This window comes from Spermophilus citellus (genome assembly GCF_964194105.1).
Source record: "Spermophilus citellus genome assembly, chromosome: 8".
Taxonomy (NCBI): domain Eukaryota; kingdom Metazoa; phylum Chordata; class Mammalia; order Rodentia; family Sciuridae; genus Spermophilus; species Spermophilus citellus.
In genome coordinates, this window is record NC_138189.1 from 100,398,122 (window position 1) to 100,423,102 (window position 24,981).

A 24,981-nucleotide genomic window follows, 5' to 3' on the forward strand; every position below is an offset into this window, starting at 1 on the left:
CTGAACCCTGAGGTGCTCTACCTCTGAGCTATATCCTCAGTTCTTTTTATCTATTTTCATTTTGAGACAGGGTTTAGATAAGTTACCTAAGCTTGTCAGGTACTTGAAATCCTCCTGCCTCAGCCTCTTGAATAGCTAGGATTATAGGTTTTCATTCTTGTGTAATGACTACAACTCACAGAATATGTGTTTTAGTGACAACAGTAAATTACTTTTATTCTGAGAAATTATCATGACACAAGTCATGGCAGAATATATTTATTAAACATTCATTCAATATTTATTGAGTTCCTACTATTTACCACACACTGAACATGTCAAATGTGAAGGCAAGCAGGCATTTAGTTATATATCACTATTATAAACAAAGGTAAATATGAACATAGAACAACAGAAATAGTAGAAGGAGAAACTAATTCTGTCTGGGACATCAAGAAAGACTCCTTAGAAACATCTAGTGCCTTGAAACATGAGATGAGACAGCTTTTGTTAGTTTATGTATCAAATGCTTTTATTTGCTTTTACTACTTTCTTGATATAGAGGGTAAAATTTCCAATTCTATTCCTCTAATATAAAGGATAAATATTCCAGATTTTCATTTTTTCTAGTTTCTCTTGATCTAAGAAGTAGGCTTATGAACTAAAGGTGTCTAATGGGATTCATAGTCTCCTTGGTATGATAGTTTCTCCTAGGAAAAATTTCTTGACAAGAAATATACTACAACAGCAGTTCACCTTCCGTTTTGAGTGCAGAAAATGTGTTTAGGTTTTGACAAACTTTAGCTGGGTGCAGTGGCGCACACCTGTGGCCCAGTAGGCTGAGGCAGGAGGATTGTGAGTTCAGAAGCCAGCCTCACCAAACTCAAGGCGCTAAGCAACTCAATGAAACTGTCTCTAAATAATATCCAAAATAGGGCAGGGGAGGTGGCTCAGTGGTTTAGTGCCCCTGAGATCAATCTCCAGTACCCAAAAACAAAAAGATAAAGTTTAGGTCCTGAGATTTATTTAGCATAAACCACTTTTAGTAAGATATTATTTTCACTAAGAGCATTCAAATTATTATAAAAACTGAATTTGAGTTTGCCAATCTGGCATACCCCTCTGTGGGAGAAGGAATACCCAACTCCACCCCATTCTAGCCATCATTTTCTATCTGAAGGCAGGAAGCACTCATGGTAATCAAAGTCCAGAGGCATAGACTCCATCATAGAACCATACAACACTTTGCCTCTTCCTGGCCATGCTATCACACACAACACTAGAGCTTGCTGGAGTTGGGTATTTCCCAAATCCCAAGTCAATTAGGCTCTAGCTAAGCTTCTTCTGAGCACAGGCCTTATTTATGAGTGCTCTGACATGTTTCAAAATGGTTTCATGTTCTCCTCCCCCTGCCAGTAGCATAAGAGCATTTGTATCCAATATTTACTGAGAAACTAATGAAACTCCTATAGGTAGAACTCACAGAAATATGGGGTCCTTCTATGAATGGGTTCCTCTGAAGATTTTAACTTTCAGACTTTTACAACACTGAGTACCCAGCAATTCATTAGTTACAGTTCAGATCTTCCTGCCCTAGCACTGGTTCCTAGGGTGTTTACCACTCATGAATCTCTGCTTCAGTGAATTGTGACTCTTGATATTCTCCTAATTATCTCTGTAGTATTGGGGTTTGTCATTTGTCCTGTGTCCTTACCTCTTTTGTATATCTGAAAGAAATCATTGATTTTCTTTATTATGTTTAGGTTTTTAATTGTTAGGTGGAATGGCAACTTCCCAGCTCCTAGCATGCATGTAAAACTAGTAACCAGACATCTGTTCTTCAGTTTTGTTTTTTTTTTTTTTTACTGTTTCTAAATAGAAGCTATGTTGACATTTAACAAAACAAATTGTACTTGCTGATTTGTTTTTATTCACCATTAATAGATATAAACACTGATTACCTGGCAGAGAGATCTATTGAAGAAGTTTATTACCTTTGGTGTTTGGCTGGAGGTGACTTGGAGAAAGAGCTTATTAATAAGGAAATCATTCGATCCAAACCACCTATCTGCACACTTCCCAAGTAAGGAAAGAAAACTTCTCTTGGAAATGGAAAAAACAAACAAACAAAATCTGGTAATAACCCCCAAAATAGTTTGGCTAATTTTTTTTCCTTTTGTAAACATTCCAACTAAATGATTATGCATAAAATTGGAAGTCAACCCCTTTTTTGATTGATCAGAGTTTGTGTGTGTGTGTGTGTGTGTGTGTGTGTGTGTGTGTGTGTGTTTTATTTTGAGACGCATCTCACTGAGTTGCATAGCTCCTCCTATTTGCAGAGGCTGGCTTTGAACTCAAGATCCTCCTTCTCAGCCTCCGCGGAGGCACTGGGATTAACGGCATGCATCTCACTGTGCCCAGCTGATCAGAGTTTCTAATTGCAAAGTTTTTGTCAATATTTTTACTGTGTTTAAATATTATTATTATTATTATTATTTGGAGGAGGATACCAGGGATTGAACTCAGGAGTACTCAACCACAAAGCTACATCCCTGGCCCTATTATGTATTTTATTTAGAGACAGATCTCACTGAGTTGCTTGGCAACTTGCTTTTGCTGAGGCTGGCTTTGAACTCATGATCCTCCTGCCCCAAGATGCTTGGGTTACAGGCGTGCACCACCATGCCCAGCTTAAAGATTATTTTTGATAAATAGTTTGCTTTATGATCCATTTGAATAGCATCAGAATAATATTTCCAAAACAGAATTTCCTCTAAACTCTACCTGAGAAAATTCAAATTCTTTGATTGTTGTTTTTTTGTTAAATTTTTTCTTTTTAAGACCATTTATTAAGAACTTTAGTTTTAAGTTAGTGTTGTGGAACATTGTGCAATAATTGATATTAATGAAAAGTGTATGTCAGAACAGTAATAGTCAAAGTAGTTAACAAACTGGACTAGTATATACTATTATAGAAAACTGTGTCCTTTTTCCAAATACACTTATAAGGTTAAGCTCTGTGGCTTCACTTACTGTGCTTACAGTTTAGAAAAATCTGAAACACACTGGATTATTAATTAGATCGGAAGTTAAATAAGTATCCCTAAGGGCCAAAATTGTCATTACTGTACATTACTATTCCTATTTATTCAGGAAAATATGAACATGAATTTCTTTTCTTTTGATACTGGGGATTGGACCATGGATGCTCTACCCCCAGCCTTTTTTTATTTTGAGACAGGGTCTCCCTAAGTTGTTGAGGTTGGTCTTGAACTTATGATCCTCCAACCTGAGCCTCTCTAGTCAGAGGGATTACAGGCATGAACCCAGAGAGAACATAAGTTTTTTGAGCTTCTATCCATGGTTTAAAATTTTAATTTTAGATTATAGAACAGGTTTGCTTATTGCAGATAAGTTTTGAAACCATCTGCTCTTCCCTTTTTTTTTCTTGGCTTTTTTATTTTGATAAATTATTTGGATAGACCACTAGGTTTCCACTTTTTTTCCCTTTAAAACTGATTTTTAGATGTATTTACTTCAATTATACCACTCATCCATTGAATTAAGTAAAAAACAGGAATGAAGATGATGGAAATACTAGGAAGAAATGATTTGAAAGATATATAGATTCTTATTTATTTATTTTTTTATGTCAGGGATCTAATCCAAGAATTTTTAACCACTGAGCCACATCCCCTGCTCTTTTTTTTTTTTTTTTTTTTTTGAGACAGGGCCTTGCTAGTTGCTGAGACTGTCCTCAAACTGGCGATCCTCTTATCTCAGCCTCCTAAGTCCATGGAATTATAATCATGAGCCACCATGTCTGGCATATAGAATTCATTGAAATTTTAATATTAATTTTTTTTTTAGTTTTCAGCAGACATAACATCTTTGTTTGTATGTGGTGCTGAGGATTGAACCTGGGCCGCACGCATGCCAGGCAAGCATGCTACTGCTTGAGCCACATCCCCTCATTGAAATTTTAAACAATCAATTGTTAGTCAATATTCTTTCCCCTGAGAATTGAGAATGTGTTTTTTCTTTTTCCCTTTATCATTTTTCACCTATATAAACTTCAGAAACATATTTGTATAGTGTCAGGATAGTAAGTTTAGCATTGAAACTACATGAACAGTTGTAAATGATAACCTTGTATTCCTAAAATGCATTTATTTTGTGTGTGTGTGTGGGGGGGGGGTAGTAATAGGGATTGAATCCAGAGACAATTTACCAATGTACTACTTCCTCAGCTCTTTTTATTTTATTTTGTTTGCTAAATTGCCAAGACTGCCTTCAACCTTGTGATCATCCTGCCTCAGCCTCCTAAGTAGCTGGAATTACTGGCAATTGCCACTGCATCCAACGGTGCAATGCTTTATATATAAATACTGTGTTCATATCAACTCAAGAGATACCTAAAAATAGGACTTGTTTGGAGAAGTCTCAACTACCAGTTATACCTTCTAAAATTTATTTCTTGATGAAGGGATTATTACTTTGAAAAATTTTATTTTCTAGAAAAAACAATAAATTGGGTTTTATATGCTAATTATATTTTTTTTAAATCTCTTTTAGTTTTCTCTTTGAAGATGGTGAAAGCTTTGGACAAGGACGAGATAGAAGCTCCCTATTAGATGATACTACTGTTACATTGTCTTTATGCCAGCTAAGAAACGTAAGAAAAATACTTTGCCAAATTTGCTTCAGGTATTTCTTAAAATACCTTTAAAGATGCACATGAAGCTTTGTACCCCTCCCAGATTTCATAAAATATGTGAGAATTTCTGTAAGATATATGCCACAGAGTGCTATTTCTAGAAAATAGAATCTGTATAATTTTAGCTTTATTATATATTGTGTGATTCTTCACAAAAATGATTGTTCATCTTTTCATCATCTTTGGATAAATGTTCTCATTTCTCCACTTAGGGTTATCACTTTTTAAAAAATCTTGTTTTTGTTAATCTAGTGTTACAAATGATATTTTTCAGTGATACTAATCCTAATCTAATTTTTAGTGCATTTGTCAGCCTCTTCATATTTTTAGCTGTTCATATATACTAGTTCATATCATTTATCACTATTTCTGAATAATTTCTTATTGATTTGAGGGCTTCTAAAAACTACATCCAGATGTGGTGTCTTTGTTGGCTATGTGTCATCTTCTAATCTTTCGTTTTTCTTTTAATTGGACTTTTAGTGAATAGAATTTGAAATTTTTATCAGCATCTTTATTTCTAATTAAATATATTTTATTTGATATGTTGTGCTTGTTGTAACCTATTTAAAGTTGTATCAAGTTATAAATATTTTTTGTAATATTTTTCTGTATTGTTTCTAAAATATTTAAATAATTTTTATCATATTTAGTTCTTTAATCTACCTGGAATTTATATCTAAAGTACTTGTGACAAAGATGTCCAATTACCTATTTTGTTCATAAGAAATAATCCCTTGTCTCATTACCATATGTTAAATAGATTATTTTCTCCTGTTTTGATCTGTAATTCCACCTTTTTGGAATACGCATGGATATATGTCTGAGTGTTTCTATTCTGCTTTGTAGGCCTGTTTGTTTAACCTTAGCCAGTTTTACAGTGTATATACAGATTCTTCATAGTAATTCCTTGAAATTTTAAACAAATTCCATCAATTGGAAGAGCCTCAATTTATTATCTTAAAATGGGATAGGAGCTCTTTAACATCTTGCTCTACTATTGATTTCTATTATCATCTTACAGAGTTTCATTAAAATATGTATAGGATTTCGATTGAAATTACATTGAATTTATAGGTTTATTTGTAGGAAATTGATATTTGTAAAATATGGAGTCCTATTTTTTGAACATTCCATAGGTATGATATTTATTGAAGTTCTTATAAATTTTCTTTATACTGTCTATATTCATTATCAGATGCATTCTTACTGCCACTATCATAAATAGAATGTATTTATATGTATTATTTTTTCTAACTTTTATTATGAAAATTTTTAGAGAAGAGTTGAAAAAATTTTGCAGTGAACAACTTAGTACATAGATTAGGGGTTGGTATGATGTCTTGGTCAAATCAAGTCACACCTATTATTTACCTATTATTTAGAGCTGTTTTGTGCTACATTGACAGAGTTAAGTGGTTGCAACAGAGATCACATGACCCAAAAAGCTAAAAATATTTATTATATGTCCCAACAATTAAATATTTTGCTATATCCTAACATAGAGTCTATAATTAACATTTTGCTTTATTATGTATGTCTCTACCCCTCTAGTCATTTGTCCAATCATCTTACTTTTTGTTCTTTATTACTGCAATTTAACATATACAGTAACTGGAGTTAAAGTTTTGCATTTGATTCTTTTTTAAAAATATTTCTTAGTTGTAGATGGACACAATATCTTTATTTTTATTTATTTTTATGTGGTGCTGAGGATTAAACCCAGGGCCTCACACATGCAAGGCAAACACTCTACCACTGAGCTAAAACCCCAGCCCATGCTTTTGATTCTTTTCAAGGTAAAATTTGTATATGGTAAATGCCTGGCCTTTAGAAAAAGAAGATGTAAAAAAATTTAGTTTTTTCATCATCGTATTAGCTGTATGTTTCTCTAGATATTATTTATCAGAATGAAGACATTTCCCTCTAATTTTAGTTTGCTGAGAGTTTTTATCAAGAATGGATGTTGGATTTTGTCAAATGCTTTCATGCATGTTTTGACAAAGTTTTAAGATTTTTTTTCTTTAACCTGTGGATATGATGGTTTATATTAGTTGATTTATGCATATTGAACCAGCCTTGTAAGCTTGAAATGAAATTTACTTGGATTATGGTGTATAATTATTTTTATACATTATTTAGAGTCAAATGCTAGTATTTTATTGAATTTTTGCTTCTGTGCTCACAAGAACTATTGGCCTGCAGTTTTCCTTTTTTGTAATGTGATTGTCTGTTTTTAGGATAATTCTGCCCTCAGAGAATAAAGAAGTGTTTCCTCTGCTTGTGTACTCAAAGAGATGATTATAATTTTTTTCTTAAACATTTGTATTCACTAGTGAGCTCATCTGGTCTAGATACCTTCTGTTTAGGAAAATTATTAACTATCGATTCTGTTTCTTTAATACATATTGATGTATTCAGACTTATACATTTCTCCTTCTTTGAGTTTTTCTAAATTATGTCTTTCAAGGAATTGGCAGTTCTGGGTTTTTGGGTTTTTTTTTTTTTTTTTTTTTTGGTCAGAGGGTACTAGGATTGAACTCAGGGGTACTTGACCATTGTGCCACATCTCCAGGCCTATTTTGTATTTTATTTAGAGACAGGGTCTCATTGAGTAGCTTAGTTCCTTGCTTTTGCTGAGGTTGGCTTTGAATTCACAATCATCCTGCCTCAGCCTCCCGTGCTGATGGGATTATAGGTGTGCACCATCACACCCAACCTGCAGCTCTATTTTGATGATTGTTTAGTATATCTTTCTCTATTTGTTACTTATAATCTGCCTCTATTGTTATGTTTGATGTGAGTGAACTTATATTAGTTGTAAATGTATATTGTAAACTCCAAAGCAAACACTAATAAATTTTCGAGAAATATAATTGATATGCTAAGAAAGGAAAGAAAATCAATCATGTAAAATGATCAATTAAAACCAGAGAAAATAGATAAAGTGTGCATATTAATATGATATGCCTAAGTGTAGACTTTTGGTGTATATCCTACTTTTCTCTGAGTTTCCTCAATCTTTGTTTTGATGTCTATTTAATTTTGAAATTTCTTAGGTAATATTATGTAATGTTATTTTTGTATCCATACTGACAATCTCAATCTTTTAATTGTTGTATTTGGACTATTCATATTTAAAGTGATGATTGTTAGATTTATATCTATCATCTATAAACTATTTGTTGTTCATTGTCCATTATTGTGCTATTGCTATTCCTTTACCTTATACTTTTTGTATTTTCTCTGATTTTAATTGATCAATTTTACTTCTCTTAAACATTTTTAATGTTTGCCTTAGAGTTTGCAAAATACATTTACAAGTAACATAAGTTCACTTTCACTACATTTGCAGATAGAGAGTGCAGGTATTTTATAACAGTGTATGTGTAAATCCTTCTCCCATCCTTTATATCATTGCTATCATTCATTTAACTTATCCATAGACTATTAACAAATAAATTGTTGCCATTATTATTTTGAACAAATTCTTATCTTTTAAACCAATTAAGAATTTAAAAAAAGAAAGATGTATATTTTTAACGTTCAGTTATAACCTTCTTTAAACAAACATTAATTCTTCCTTTCTTTAGGTGAATTCTGATTTCTGACTTTTATAATTTTCCTTAACCAGGGCTACCGACAACAAATTTACTTAATTTTCTTTATGAAGAAATATATTCCTTTTTCACTTTTAATGGATAATTTCACTTGGATACGAATTCTGGGTTGTTACCCCCCCCCCCCACACACACACACCCTGTAGTACTTGAATATTCTACTTCCATCTCTTTTTTGCTTACATGATTCCTTAAGTGAAATTCAACGTATTTTTTTATCCTCATTCCTCTGTGTGTAAGGTGCTCCCCATCCCCTGACTACTTTCAGGATTTCCTTTTTGTCTTTGATTTTCTGCAATTTGAATATGATATGCCTAGGTGTAGACCTTCGATATGTGTTCTGCCTATTCTCTTAGTTTCCTGGATCTTTGATTTGATGTCTATTTAATTCTGGAAATTCTTAGTTACTATTATGTAAAATATTTCTTCTATTTCTTCTTATATTTCTATTATATGTATACTTTTTGTAATTGTCACAAGGTTTTTGGATATTATATTTATTTTTCTCTTTGCATTTCAGTTTTCAAAGTTCTTTTTGCCATATCTTTTATCTTCCTTGTCCATGTCCAGTATACTGATGTCTCTCAAAAGGATTATTTCTCTTATGATGTCTTCCTTTCTTTCTAGCATTTCCTTTTATTTCTTTATTATTTCCAATTCTTGCCTATATTACCATTTGTTCTTTTATGTTTCCCACTTTTTCTATTTAGAGCCTTTAGCAAATTAAACAGTTGTTTTAAATTCCTGGTATGATAATTTTAGTATCTTCTATTTCTCAGTTTGTTCTGAAGCTTGCTTTATCTTCTCAGGCTGTCTTGTTTGCTTGCCTTTTAGTGTGCCTTGTAATTTTTTGTTGAAGACCAGACATGATGTACTAGATAAAAGTGGTAAATAGGCCTATAATTTAAGATTTCATGTTTATGTAGCTAGGAGGTTATTAATAGTTTCCTAAAGCAGTGGTGTCAAAGCTAAAATTTCTTCTATTGTTCTTTGTTATTTTCTTCTGTTGTCTTTAGATTTCCCTAAAAATCTCTTGTTAAAATACAGTCTGAGGCTTGTAGTTCTTTGCCGCAGTCTGGCTGGGCACAAAAATCACAAGCCACTCAAGCAGGAACAGACTTTATTTTTGAAACTGCCGCCAATGCCCCCTACGCCGTCCGACCCACGCTCCATTCTCTGGACCCCAACAGGAAGTCCCTCCTCCAGAATTCCCTCCTACCACACTTCCCCAACCAATGGGAACTCTCCAGGAGTCCAGTAGCAGACCCAGGTGGACAGCAGGAATCTAATATCCATATGAATGCAGATCTTAACATAATCATATCATCTCAATGGCTTGCTGGCGTCACCTTTCAACCAGAAATGCCATGCATCATATTACTTGGCTGTGGCTCTTAGCAGTTCTTCAGTTCAAACTTACCCTGTCAGAGAGAAGCCCCATTAATATGGTGATGAAGCAAAGGGGAAGAAAAGTGTCCAAAATCCTATGATTAGATCTTCATTGTTTAGTAAGCTTGTATTCCTAGAATATGATCTGTTCTTCACAAGTACTTCTTAGATTCCCTTTCCCACCTCTTTAGGTGAGACAGAAAGCTAGTGGGCCTGGAGTTTGATATTTCTCTTCCCCCACAACAAAGACTAGAAGGGCCTAGAGTTCAGTTATCCTTCTTTCTTGTCATTTAGGCTGGTAAACCCCCCAAATTGGTTAAGATCCAACAAAAAGGCTTCACAGGGGGTAGACTTTGTTAAGGAAAATAGCACTCTGGATATTTCAAATTAGTTATGTTTCCCCTCTTTATACAGGAAATATGAGGGGATTTCTCTGTCTACCTGAGAACCTGGAGTACTAGTAGTAGTAAATCTCAGAAACATAAATTTCTTCCTGTCTGGTCCTCTAAAAGTTTTCTGTCTCAAGTTAGCCTGTGCTTAGTCTGCAGTAATTGTTTTTACGTGTGCTTAGTCTGCAGTAATTGTTCTTACTAGGTTCTTACCAAACAGTGGCTTCTGCTTCTGGTAAGCTATATATTTGCCTGTTTTCCAATTTGGGGGACTGATAGCTCTGAGAAGAGTTTTCAGTTCACATGGCTTTTTTTCTTACTACGGTAAAAGCAATCACTTCCAAAAGGTTTTTAAGGTTTTTTTTTTAATTTTTAATTTTTTTTCTAGTTATATATAGCAGTAGAATGTATTTTGACACATTATACATAAGTAGAGTATAACTTATCATTCTTTTGGTTGTTGCTTTCAAGTTCTTCCCTTTTTATTTTTCAATCATCCATAGCCAAGACAAAAATGGTACTCTACTTTGTTGTCTGCATCTAGGTTAGCAATTCCAGCACCACCCTCCCAACCCCCAGCCACAAACACATACATAGTTCAGTCTTTACCTGGCTTTAGCAGAGGCTTCTATAGTCTGGCTATCTTTATGCATGCACCCAAGCTGTATCCCTTTAAGCTCTAAATCTCTAGGCCACAGTTATCAGTATATTTCAGTGGTGTTCTCTGTACACAGTTTGTGTTTGTTATCACTGCATTTTTCTTACTTTTGAGTGCTTTTCCACCCATCTAATATTAGAAATATTATATAGTAGGTGGGCCTTATAACGTCTTGGGTGTTATAATGTCAACAACAACAGAAAATTACAATATCACAACTCAATACACTGAATTTATGATCTCTAGAAGGATATATATAAAGTGGAAAGATATTAATACAAAGCAGCAAATATAAATTACCTCTGAAGTATATGGTATCATTTGATTTTGTTATACTCTTAATTTTTTTTTTAGTTTAAATAAAATTGAAGCCAAGTTAAAGGAACTCAAGGCTTCCATTCTATTATTTCCATTTCCTTGTAGTTCTACTTTTAAAATTTAAAATATTTTCCCTATATAATTATTAAGAAATGTTAATTTGTTCATTTTTAAGGTAATGTGGAACACAAATAGTGTGTTTTACCCTAAATATTCCTGTGTATTTTCATCCTTTTGTAATCTATATGTACTAAGTTTTAGAAAAGACAATCCGAAAATATGTTTATAAAATAGTATCTGTTATATTCAGGATATTCAAAGCCAACTTTTAAAAAGATGTGTTTTAATAATATAGTAAAACTTGGAAATTTTTACTTTATTGAAAATTTGAATCTATGAATCTCAGGTATAGAGCTTAATAAAAGGATAAATACATACCTTATCAAGTTTTAGAGAAGAGCCAGGTATAAATCTGGTGTTTGTCAAATTTTCAGAGTTGCATAAAGATTTTCTTTGACTTTTAAAATTCTGGAAATAACTCACTTGGGTACATGATGAGTCTTAACAACAGATTGGTAATAACAGCACATAGAACTTTTGTGTCAATCCCCATAGAAGCAGATATTCTGCCTTCAAATTGGAAGTTGAAGAACACAGTAGCAGGCAAGATTGCATTAACTATAATCACCTTGCTTAGGATGAGGCTAAGATTTTAGTACTGCTTGCCTGCATATATTTTTAAAAAATGATCTTAGCAATATTATTATTTGTAGCAATGTTTAGTGTAATAATTTTGCAGGGAAAAATCATTAATCAAATTTTGTCAGTAGATTTGTTAACTATGGTATATGCTCAAAGTATGATATAAGAAATTCTGTTGAATCCTTTACTAACACTTTGACTTTGACTTAGTTTGTGGTATGCCTAAGTAAAAGTAAGATGGGCTTTTAATTGTGTGTGTGTGTGTGTGTGTGTGTGTGTGTGTGTCTGCGTGCTTGTGCGTGTATGTAAATTGTGTATATATAGAGAACTTTTAAAAATATTTCTTCAAATGATTTAATAGTACTCATTTAAATTTTACATTAATGTTAGTAATTTTGTATTGTGTTGGGAAAAATATTATAATAAGTGTCTAACATTTATTAGTGATATTTAGAGGTAAAAGAACAAAAAGTTTTCTTTATTTCTAAGTCTTAATCAGTAGAGGCATGGTATGTTTGCATGTTTGGAAGAAATAATTTTTAGATTCTGTTTTATATTTTTCTTGGTACTGTCACAAGTTTATGATTTTTACATTATTGTTTCTTTTAAATACACATCAGTGTTGCTGCCTAAGGTGATTATACATCAATATTTTCTTTTAATTCACAGAGATTAAAAGATGTTAGTGGAGAATCATTTTATCCATTACTTGAAGATGAGTAAGTGTGTATATATAGTCTCATTTTATACTTATTTTTCTTTTCTGTTTGTATTAGATTTGTAAGAATTTTCTACATTTTTCTTGAAAAGTCCTTTCTAAATAGAACATTTAAAATGGTGTTTTAGTTTGTTAGAATTTTGTACTCTTTTTGTCAATATTTTTGCTTTTGTTCTTTTTTTACAGTCAGTCTAATTTGCCTCACTCAAACAGCAATAACGAATTGTCTGCAGCTGCCACTCTCCCTTTAATCATCCGGGAGAGGGACACTGAGTACCAACTAAACAGAATTATCCTCTTTGACAGGCTGCTAAAGGTAAGGATTACAAAATATAAAGTATTAACAATAGCACATAAATAATTTTTTATACGTTAATTCTTAGTGAGTTGTGATATCATGAGAAGACTAATTTTTTGTGACCAATCTTCTCTGATTAATTTTCTTTAATTATAAAAATGATACTAATTTATACAAAGTAAAATTAAAAAGCAAAAACAAGATGTGAGAACATATGCAAAATTATGTTAGATGAAGGATATTTTTTCTTTTTAAAGAAAAATTAAAGAAAAACACCATTATTTAAAGAGACAAGTGGATAAAGCACATAATACAAATACATAAATGTTTTCAAATTGTTCATCCTTAGTAGGAATGAAAAACCTAAAATTAATATAGGACTGTTTTTGAATATCAAAGTTGCAAAGTGAACAAAGGCATATGGAGTTTGGAATTGATTCTTTTAAAATAATTGTGAATTAACTGAAATATTTTCTAAAGTAACTCAAACTACATCCATAACCTGTGTTCTAATAATTTTCTTCTAGAAATCTATCATAAAATGTAATTTATAATAGGAAAATTTTATATGCAACATATAGAAGTAGCTTCATGGCATATAGACTTTGAACACTTTTAGTATCACTAGATTTTTACAAAACCCTTTTTATACATTATCTTGTTTAACCCATATGAGGCTGATACCGTAATTCTCTATATGACCTTTCATAATCTGCCCAGAGCACAAAATAAAGAGGGAGTTCAAATACGCTCCTTTTTAATTATATTTTACAAATTTTAGAGAGGATTAGGGTCCATTCCACTGCTTATTTGTATAAATGAAACTGGACCCAGTGATTAGAAATACTTAGAAATATATTCCAGGACACTTCAATATTATCACTGGTATATCAAGAACTATATAGACTAAAAGGTAGCACTTGATCATAAGTTGAAATTTTTTCCATTTGTTTTATGTTGTTTTTATTATTTAATTGACAAAATATACATATTGATGGGGTACATTGTGACATTTTAAGGCATTTCTACATTGTATGGTGTTTGAATTAAGGTAAGCATATCTATCTTCTCATTTAACATTTTTTTGTGATGAAAACATTCAATATCCTTTCTTCTAGCTTTTTTGAAGTGGGTAATGCATTAGTATTATTTAGATTCACAGTAGTATGCAAAGGAACACCAGAATTAATTTCTCCTTTCTAACTGTAACTTGTTATCATTTCACCCTCACCATTCTACTCCCCAGTTTCTGGTAACCACTATTCTACTCTAAATTTCTATGAGATCAGCATTTTTAAATTTCGCCTGGGTGAGATCATATGAGATTTGTCTTTCTGTGGTTGGCTTATTTCACTTAACACCTGTATTCCTGTTATGTCCATGTTGTCACAAGTGACACAATTTCATCCTTTTAAGCCTGATTAGCATTTGTGTGTGTATACACCAAATTTTCTTTGTCCATTCTTCAGTTGATGAACACAGGTTGATTCCATTTCTTGACTACTGTGAATAGTGCTACAATAAACATGAGAGAAAGTGAAGATGTCTCTTTGATATCCTGATCACCTTTGGATGATCAGCAATGGATCATGTGATAGGTCTATTTTTAATTTTTTGAGGGAACTTTATATTGTTTTCTAGAATGGCTTTAGTAATTTACATTCCCACCAAAAGTGTATAATTGTTCCCCTTTTCTCCACATCCTCAACAGACCTTATTATATTGTTTTTTTAGTAGTAACCATTTTTAACTTAAGGAAGAAGAAATAATAACTCATTGTGGTTTTGCTTTGCTATTGATTAGTGATGGTCTTCATTTTTTTAAAAAAATCATTTATTTATGCATTTTGTGTATATGTATGCATTTATTTTTGCAATTGATATTTTGGAATTCTTACACATTCTGGATATCCAACCCTTGTCAGATGTATAGTTTCCCAGTTTTGTTGTTGTTGTTGTTGTTCTGTATTCTATCTTTTCACTCTGTTGTTTACTTTGCTGTGCAGAAACTTTTAAATTTTTTATAATCCCACCAAGTTTTGCTTTTGTTTTCTGTGCTTTTGTAGTCTTGTCCAAAAAAATCCTTGCTCATGTCAATGTCTCTATGTATTTCTCCTGTTTTATTCCAATAGTTTCTAAGTTTTAGGTCTTACATTTAAGTCTGTAATCCATTTTGATTCGGTTTTTATAAATGGTGAAAAATAAGGGTCTGATTTCATTGTTTTGCTTGTGATTATCCAATTTTTTCATCTCCATTTATTGCAGAGACTCTGTGTATATGTGTGTAAATGCTTGAATTTACTTCTAGGCTCTCTATTATGTTTTATTTGTTTATGTGTTGGTGTTTGTGCCAGTTTCAAGATGTTTTGATTTCTGTGGCATTATGATATATGTATGTATGTGTGTGTATGTATGTATGTATGTGTGTGTGTGTGTGTGTGTGTGTGTGTGTGTTTATGTTTGTTTATTTATCTACTTTTTATTATTATTTGGTACTGGGAATTGAGCCATAGGGTGATTTACTACTGAGTTACATCCCCAGTCCTTTTTAATTTTTATTTTGAGACAGGGTCTTACTTAGTTGCCTAGGTTGGCATTGAACTTGTGATCCTCTTGCCTCAGCCTCCTGAGTCACTGGGATCATAGACATATGACACTGTGTCCAGGGTTTGGTATATTTTGAAGTCATGTATTGTATCCATATTTTTTCTTTTTGCTCAAGATTGCTTTGGGTATTTGGATAGGGAATGCATGAATCTGTAAATTAACTTTGGATAGTATGGCTATATTAATAATATCAATTTTTGCAATCTGTGAACACAGAATATCTTTCCTTTGTGTCCTCTTCAATTTCTTTTATTAATTTTTAATAGTTTCATTATGGAGATATTTTTACCTCTTTGGTTAAATTTTTTCCTAGGGTTTTATTTTTAATGTAGTTTTATTAACAGCTTTGGAAGGTAGCCATCTTACAGCTGTGATGGTGATACCTCAGCCTGCTGTGGCCCCTCTCTGGGGAGTGACAAGGAGATGATGCTCTGTTGAGCTAGTTGAAGCCCAACAAGCTGCTGTGGATGCAACCCTCTGGGACACCACACATACCAAGGCAGAGACGCTGCCTTGATGTAACACCATGTGTCACAGGCCACCTCTCCAACCCACGTCTGTACCATAGGAGACAAGCCTGTGTAGATGGCAGGCATGAGATGCATATACTTGTACCCTCTTGAATGCCCCTCACCATACCCACCCTAAACAGTACTAGGTAAGGTGGTCATTATAAGATATCCCACCATGTCCCCAAGTGCTAGCTTCAGCAATAGGCTATGGGTTGGGTTTGTTTCACCTCTGCTGACATCAGAAGCCCTCACCTCAGACTCAGTCTTCATCACAAGTATTCCTAGGGGTTTTGTCTGTTTGTAGCTGTTGTAAATGGGATTGCTGTTTTAGTTTATTTTTCAGATAATTTACTGTGGTAGAAATGCTACTGGGTTCTGTATGGGTACTAAGTGGTATCCCACTGTATGTTCATTTTATATATTGGAAATTTGCTGAATTCATTTATCAGTTTTAATAGTTTTTAGGCAGTCTTTGAAATTTTCTATAACAGAGGTTCATGTATTCTGCAAAGTTATTATTTCTTTCTCTTGCACAGTTGCTCTGACTAGAACTTTCAGTTTTGTGTTGAATAAAAGTAGTGAAAGTGGACATCTTGGTCTTATTCCAGATCTTAAAAAGAAAGCTTTCAACATTTTTCTGTTCAGTATGTTAACTATTACATATATGGCCTTTATTATGAGGACAGTATTACCCTGAGGCACTTTCCTTCTATACCTAACATGTTCACGGTTTTTAATCACAGAAGGAATGTTGTATTTTATCAAATGTTTTTTCTTCATATATTGAGATGATCATATGATTTTTGTCCTTCATTCTGTTAATGTGGTACTAAGTTGTATTTTACTTAATTAATTTGTGTATATTGAACCATCCTTATATCCCTAAGTTGTATCCCACAAGATCCTGGTGGATATTTTGAATATGCACTTGGATTCAGTTTGCTAGAAATTTGAAGATTTTTTTCATCCAGGATATTGGTTTGTTGTTTTACTTATTTGTTTCCTTGTCTGGTTTTGATATCAGGGTAATACTGTTCTCATAGAATGTGTTTAGAAGAATTCTTTTTTATTTTGAGAATAATTGGCATTGGTTCTTCTTTAAATATTTGGTAGAATTCAAACATCTGGGCTGGGTTTTACAATGGCAGGGGAGTTTTTGTTATTGATTCAATCTTGCTATTATTGATTTTTTTTTTCAGATTTTCTATGTCTTCATAATTCAGTTTTGGAAAGGTTTTGTGCCCAGGATTTTGTCCATTTCTTCTAGGTTATCAAATTTATGGGAGTATAACTTTTACAATCATCATTAATGATTTTTTGCATTTCTACGATATCAATTGTAGCATCTCTTTTATTCACATTTTATTTTATTTTTTGAGTCATCTCGACTTTTCCCTTCATCTCACTAAGAGTTTGTCAATTTTGTTTATATGTTTGAGAAACCAATTCTTCATTTCCTCAGTCTTTTTGTATTGTCATTTAGTCTATTTCATTTGTTTCTTCTCTGATCGTTATTAGTTACTTTTCTAATTTTTGTTTTGTTTTGTTCTTATTTTCCTAGTTCCTTGAGATATGGTGATAACTTGTCTATTTGAGGTGTTTCTGCTTCTTTAGTGCAGTCATTGATTTCTGTAAACTTCCCTCTTGGTACTGTGTTTACTGTTTTCCATAGATTTTATTATATTGTTTCTGTTATTTGTTTTGAAGAACTTTAAATTTTCTTCCTAATTTTCTCATTGATCCATTGGTTTATTCAGAAGCATGTTGTTTAATTTCTATGCATTTGTATGGTTTCCAGAGTTTTTCTAGTTATTGATGTCTAGTTTGAATACACTGTGATGGGAAAAAAATACTTGATATGATTTTAATTTTTTGAACTTTTTTTTATTTCTTTATTTATATCATAGGCTTATCCATATAAAAAAAATCAAATTTGGAAAGAAGCAAGAGTTGACATTCCTCCTCTAATGAGGGGTTTAACCTGGGCTGCTCTTCTGGGAGTTGAGGTAAAAAAGAAAAGAGAAGGTTGGAAATTAATTAATAAACAGTGCTAATAAAAGATTTTTAAAAAGATAGTGTTTCCATATATGCTTTTAAATTATTAGAAAATTATGTAGTAAATATGAACATTAGAATATTTGGTTATTTTTAAGCAGAAAGAATACAGAAGAAGAGAGTAGAAAAAATATTTGAGTATTTGTTGGGTTTATGCTATTTAATATTTTATTTAGTGGTTCTCACTGAAAGTCTTCCCTTTATTTTCCTGTAGATATCTATTACCAACAACCGAAAATTGTTTGACCCCCCCAAATTTTTAATCCTTTTGGAACTACATTAGAAGAATTTCCTTTTTTAAAATTCTTGATTGCTTTGATGAAGTCTATAAAACTATTTGAATTTAGTTGATTACTTTACAAGAATGTCTATTGTCCATGTAATATATTAATTTTTAGTATTATAAGAGTAATAATACTCAAGTCCAAGAGGATTTCTGATGTCAGATTGTCTAAATCCCAAAGAAATTGATACAGCAAATAATATCACCAAATTTCCCTGTGTTTTTCCTCTATCATGATTATGAGCCAGAAAAGTAAGAATTTTTAATGCTCAGTCCTATAGAATATGACCAAAATTTGAAGTAGTTGACTCGTGTATTCTTTCTGTATTAAAAAAACTGAAAAATATAGATGACCCCATTAGTCCCAAATGTTTATAATTCATGATATCCAGTCCATCCCAAACTTCTGTTTCCAGGTACCATACTACTACTTTGAAATATTCCATTTTATTTTTCTTTGTTTACTTTTAACAAATTTTTCTTATGACACCCCACCCCCCGCCAAAATCCCTTCTATTTATGAAATTTGCTATTTAAAAGTCAACAATGGATAGAAAAACGATAAAGCTGTGTTATACTTAGTATCTAAATAACACACAGAACTTTTTAACCTTTTGGTCTATACCGTTCACAAGTCTGCTTGTTAAAGATATAAAGAATTACTCTTAAGTTAAAGTATAACTTGGATTTGAATACGCGTATATTGGGTAGGTTTTCAAAATACATATTTGTAAGAAATAGGTTTTTCCTGTTGCATATCCACAATTTAAAAATATGAACTCTACAAAATGCTCCAAAATCTGAAAAATTTTGAGTGCTGACACACTGCTCAAAAAGTCATATTTTGGAGAATTTCAGATTTTGAATTTTCAGATTAGCAATACATAGCCAGTACAATTTATGCCAATATTTAAAAATCAGAAAAACTCCAAAGTCTGAAACATTTCTGGTCCCAAGCATTTAGAATAGGAGATATTTGCCATGTATTATCAATTTTATTAAGGATATTAACATTTTGTTTTTTTTCAGGGAGCTATTCATGACAAGTATGATGCAATTGATAAAGATACTCCAATTCCTACAGATAGACAAGTAAGTTTTTTTTAAGTAACATAAGATAACTCTGCCTAGTATTTAAATTTTAGAAAAGCATGAGGAAATTTTTCTCCTTTCATTATTAATATTCAGCTTCCTCTTATGCTCATAAATTAATGACTAGAACAACATTTTATAGGACTTTAGGTTGAGTAACCCACTTTGAAAAATGATAATAATTCTGTTCCTGAAAATTTGGTACTTTATTTAGGCCAAGGCAATAAAGGAAGATATATTTGAAAACTGTTAATACATGTATTTTCAAAAGAAATCCACTTCCCTTATTTAGATAAACATGAAACTTCTTTGTTACTTCTAGAAGATTATTAGTATAATTTTGGGAGGATGTGGGGTACCAGGGATTTAACTAAGGGTCACTTGACCACTGAGCCACACCCCACGTTCTATTTTATATTTTATTTAGAGACAGAGTTTCAGTGAGTTGCTCAGTGCCTCGCTTTTGCTGAGGCCAAACTTGCGATTCTCCAGCCTCAACATCCCAAGCCTCTGGGATTACAAGTATACACCACTGTGCCCAGCAATAATAAAATTTTAAACTTTAGACACTAGTATTATGAAGGTGAAATAAACTGAAATTCATATTATGCTCTCTACTCTTCTTTAAGGAATGAGGTTATGGGTTTATAAGGGATCACTTTGTCATAATTATACCTTATTGCTTTGCTGTTTTTATAGATTGAAGTGGATATTCCTCGCTGTCATCAGTATGATGAGCTATTATCATCACCAGAAGGTCATGCAAAATTTAGACGTGTATTAAAAGCTTGGGTAGTGTCTCATCCTGATCTTGTGTACTGGCAAGGTAAATTTTTAGTTATTAAACTTTCCTTAGAGTAGTAAAATTAAGTATCAAATATTCTGCTTTTAGAAAAGTCAGTGCTAAAGCTCTGATTCACTTTAGAAAGGTTTATAGGAGAACATCTTTTTTTAAACTTTTGTCAAAATGCCTGGGAGATATCATTTAAATACTCCATATTTAAAATTAAACAACTTGCAATCACATTGACTAGGAATGAGGAATATTTGGTGTTTTTGCAATCTCTGTGGATACAATCTTTTATTTTTTTTTTTCTTTTTTCTTCTTTTGTAGTGGGGATGGGGCAGGGGTTGAACTCAGGGGCATTCGGCCACTGAGCCACTTCCCCAGCCCTATTTTGTATTTTATTTAGAGATAGGGTCTCACTGAGTTGCTTAACGCCTTGCTTTTGCTGAAAATGGCTTTGAATTCATGATCCTCCTCCCTCAACCTCCCAAGCACTGGGATTACAGGCAAGCACCACCACACCTAGCTCCGTAGATACAATCTTAAACTTGTACAAATATTAAAATAATATTATGCCATAAATAGTTTTGGAATGAGTTGAAATGTTTATTCATCATCCCTAGTTTATGTTTATCATAGTTATTAGGAATTAAAGCATAAAATATTACCTCAAACTGCTCATTTTACTTATTACCTCGTTTTTCCCTAGAATCTTTAACTACTTGTTAATTTTTAGCTCTTGCCATTATTATTTTTAACGGTCATTAAAAAATTTATAAATTAGAATCCCATTCCATGTTATTTTAATACACACCTAAATTTTGAGATTCTATGGCTTCAGCATCCCAAACCACTGGGATTATAGGCATGCACCACTGTGCCCCACAATGATAAAATTTTAAATTAGGATTATGAAGGTGAAATAAATTGAAATTCGTATTATGCTCTCTACTCTTATTGAATGTTTTGATATAATAGATGTTTTCCTATTTCTGTTTTTTACTCCCATACTTTAGATGAAGGTGTTATTTTTCCTGGGTTTGTATATTTTAGAGGTGTTTTATTTCTTCCTTAGCTATTGTAGATAAATTTAAGTGCATTTTGTTAACTTGACAACATATGAACAGCATTATTATCAGTGAAATAAACATATTAGATGTTTGTATTTCATTTCACAAATTTTAAAGGATTTTAAAAAATATTTCAAAGAAAAAGAACATAAGGCAAAAACTTCATCTCCTAGATGAGAAAACATACCTGAAGATGTTAATTGATAAGATCACAGAGTGTCAGAGATGGGATCATATTCCAAGCCTTCTGACATTTTTGTTTTTCTACTGCCATATTGCTTTTTACCTCATAATAATATTGTTAAGAATAACTTATTTGTTTTGGACACTTGCCATTTTTCAGACACTTAGATATTCCTCAGAATAACTCATGAAGGAATTCATGTCTGGGTGGGTAATACTTAAAATGCTTAATCTATTTGGAAGTAATGCAGAGAATTGAATGAGGTATATGTGTACAATTCCAATGGATTATTCATTTGACTCCTTTGTTCCAACCCTTCTGTGTTAGGTCTTGACTCACTTTGTGCTCCATTCCTGTATCTAAATTTCAATAATGAAGGTAAGGCTCTTTATCATGAAAATAATTGTTGTGAGTATTATCCTAAAATAATCGGTTGAAAGATTAAAGGTTTTTTTTGTTTTAACGTTCTTCTATTCTACTTTGTAAATACTATAAAATTTTGTGAAAGAATCTGTTAAATTCATTTTAGAGAATGTGAAAGATTAATTTATTACTGGAGAGTTTTAGTTGTAATGACACAATGATTAGAGATTTTTGGGAATTGAACTGGTTATTCTAAATTCACTTACCTACATTGGTGACCATTTTATGAAACTTGAGATAAGATTCTGACTCTCTAGAGATTAATTTTAGTCTAAGGATACTTTCTAAAGCATTTCTAATAACTCCCTAGCTGCATTTTTCTTTGATTTTATATCTCCAAAGTGTGTCAGTTCAAACACACCTCTTTTTTTTTTTTTTAAAGAGAGAGAGAGAGAGAATTTTAACATTTTTTTTTTTTTTTTTTTTAGTTTTCGGCAGACACAACATTTTTGTTTGTATGTGGTGCTGAGGATCGAACCTGGGCCGCACGCACACCAGGCTAGCGCGCTACCGCTTGAGCCATATCCCCAGCCCTCAAACACACCTCTTTAATGAAGACTTATTCTTCCTGACCTATATAGCATTTTGTATTTCAGGAAATTTACCTTGTTCTATTTTGTATTCTAGTAACTTAAATATTAATGTTTTAATAACTTTTGGTTAATGACAGGTTTTAGTTTTCAGCCCCTTTGCTTTCTTTTTATAGATTTTTCAATAAATATTTATTAGATTCAGTTGATTCAAATCCCAAATCCCTAATAATAGATCACATCTAGTGCATGTAATTGTATATAGCATTAATGTCTAGACATGTAATCTCACATTCTTTTTGGTATCAGAATATTCATAGATTTCTGGAATTGAGTAGCAGTAACATACTCCAAGAGAACTGAAATATCGTGTTAGACTGCTTTTAAAAACATGCTATTCTCTGATTTTCTCACCGATTAGACTAAAACTTTTGTTATGTTTAGTTTGATGCATTCAATTATCACTCATACTGATCCAAGAATAGTAAAGGATCTGAGTTTGAAAGAATATGTTATAGCTATTAGTCCTAAATCCTAAAGTTTACAATCTTGTGTACATCAGCATTAATTAAAGATTGTAAGATTTGTAGATATCATTAATGATATCAATTTGAGATATTTTAAAAAGACTTTTGTTGTCTAAAATATTTTCTATTTTAAAGAACTGAGGTTTTCTTCCCCTTAATTTTGTATTTCTAGCACTTAATACCATAATCATTGTTTAACAGAAGAATTGAAGAATATGTGCTAAAAATGCTTATCATTTACCCTATTAACCAATATTTTATTTGCCTTTTTCTTTCTTAGCCTTGGCTTATGCGTGTATGTCTGCTTTTATTCCCAAATACCTATATAATTTCTTCTTGAAAGACAACTCACATGTAATACAAGGTAAGCAAATATGTTTTCTTATCTTTTTTGCAGGGAAGTTACTTATATCAAAAATAACCAGTACTCAATTTAGTTTATGGTTTTGACCCCACAAAATTTGGTGATGACCCATCACTAAAATTTACAAAGAGAAATGAGAAAGTTTAGTCTTTCCTTCAAGTCCACAAAAAAAATCATATTTTTAAATGACTATTTAATATCTGATCTCAATTCAGTTAAAATGTAGCATGGTAGTTTAAAAATATTAGCGATTACTCTTTGTCTCTCCAACAATTAAAATTTTCTATAAGAAGTATTACCATTGAGCAAGCCTAAAGTAAATTAGAAAGACTTTAAAAAGCATTTAAATGTAAGTATTGAAAACACTTCTCATCCATCTCATTCCTAATGCTTAAACACCCAAAATAAACTTCCTCTTTCTTCACTTCGATAAAACATATTTTCTCTCTCAGAGTACAAGTCAGAGCATAATTAATTTATCAGTACATTTAGGCTAACTTCAGGTGCATTCAAACTTCTAGTATAATTTTATGAACACCTTTTTGGAACTAGCATAGCAGAAGTTAAAAAATTTGTATTTTCTGATCAAACAAATTTTTCAAATTTGAGCTTCATTGCTTATTGTCTAAGGAAGGACAAAAAGAGTTTCTCTGTATGTCATTTTCCTCATATCTAAAATGAAAAGATTACTTACAAACATTAAACATAATAAAAATTTAAAAGCCTAGCACATGAAACATTTAGTAACTGCTATTACTTATTTATTTATGTTCATATTACTATTATTTCTGTTTTTACATTAATGCCATTATTACCATAGTATTACATGCTGTTTTCTCTTTTCAATATGGTTCTAAATGTTTTAAGGTTATGGAATTTTCTTAAGGTTTTATATTTCTTTTAGAACAGAACACAAAGCTGCTCAAATAGTCTCCTATTTGCTATTTTTATGACAATTATAAAGAATTTGAAATTCATGCTGGGTTTTATTTATATCCTTATGGTTTGATGTAGTTTAGTTTGAAGAGAGGAAGTAGGAAAACTAGATTTACAAAATTCTGATCCCAATTAGTAATTGAAGTCTCAATTACTAATTTTTTTTTTTTTTTTTTTTTTTTTTTTTACTTGTCAGCTTTTTCACTGCTGTAACTAAAAGACTTGACAAAAACAGTAGAGGAGGAAAAGTTTATTTTAGGGCTCACAGTTTCAGAGGTTTTAGTCCATAGACACTTGGCTTCATTCCTTGGGGCTTTAGTTGAGGCTACACATCATGGTGAAAGTGTGGTGGAAGGAAGGGGCTCACAATGATCAGGAAACAGAGAGAGAGTGTCCACTTGCCAAATATAAAAAGCACACTCCGAAAGACACACCCCCAATGACCCACCTCTTCTAGTCACACTCTATCTGCTTTCAGTTACTATTTGGTTAATCCCATCAGGGGATTAATTCACTGATGGGGTTAAGATTCTCTTAACCCAACCATTTCTCCTCTGAGCCTTCTTGCATTGTCTCACAAATGAACTTTTGGTAAACTTTTTACCTCACATCCAGCTTATAACAGTGTTCAATATAATGGGAAAATAGAAACAAAGAAAAATATAAACAAAAAGATAAAAGACTAAAAGGAAAAGAATATAGCTGAATAGCTCAGCACTCATAATTACTTTTACAGCATCAGTTTTATTAGAATATAATAAAAAAATTTAAATCTTTTAAATTTTTTTTGTGTTTATAAGGTAATTAAGTCACAATCATGCATG

General features: G+C 32.0%; 1 protein-coding gene across 3 annotated transcripts in view; it reads left to right on the forward strand.

Moving 5' to 3' along the window:
* The window catches only part of TBCK (TBC1 domain containing kinase), a 231,332-nt gene that overhangs the window by 62,233 nt on the left and 144,118 nt on the right, over nucleotides 1-24,981 (forward strand). For all 3 annotated transcript variants that reach the window (XM_081303185.1, XM_081303183.1, XM_081303184.1), the window contains exons 11-19: nucleotides 1,924-2,062; nucleotides 4,555-4,654; nucleotides 12,442-12,491; nucleotides 12,677-12,806; nucleotides 17,814-17,912; nucleotides 19,274-19,336; nucleotides 20,036-20,162; nucleotides 21,705-21,755; nucleotides 23,138-23,221. In XM_081303185.1, coding sequence (XP_081159311.1) covers nucleotides 1,924-2,062; nucleotides 4,555-4,654; nucleotides 12,442-12,491; nucleotides 12,677-12,806; nucleotides 17,814-17,912; nucleotides 19,274-19,336; nucleotides 20,036-20,162; nucleotides 21,705-21,755; nucleotides 23,138-23,221 — 843 coding nt within the window. The remainder of the gene's footprint in view (nucleotides 1-1,923; nucleotides 2,063-4,554; nucleotides 4,655-12,441; nucleotides 12,492-12,676; nucleotides 12,807-17,813; nucleotides 17,913-19,273; nucleotides 19,337-20,035; nucleotides 20,163-21,704; nucleotides 21,756-23,137; nucleotides 23,222-24,981) is intronic.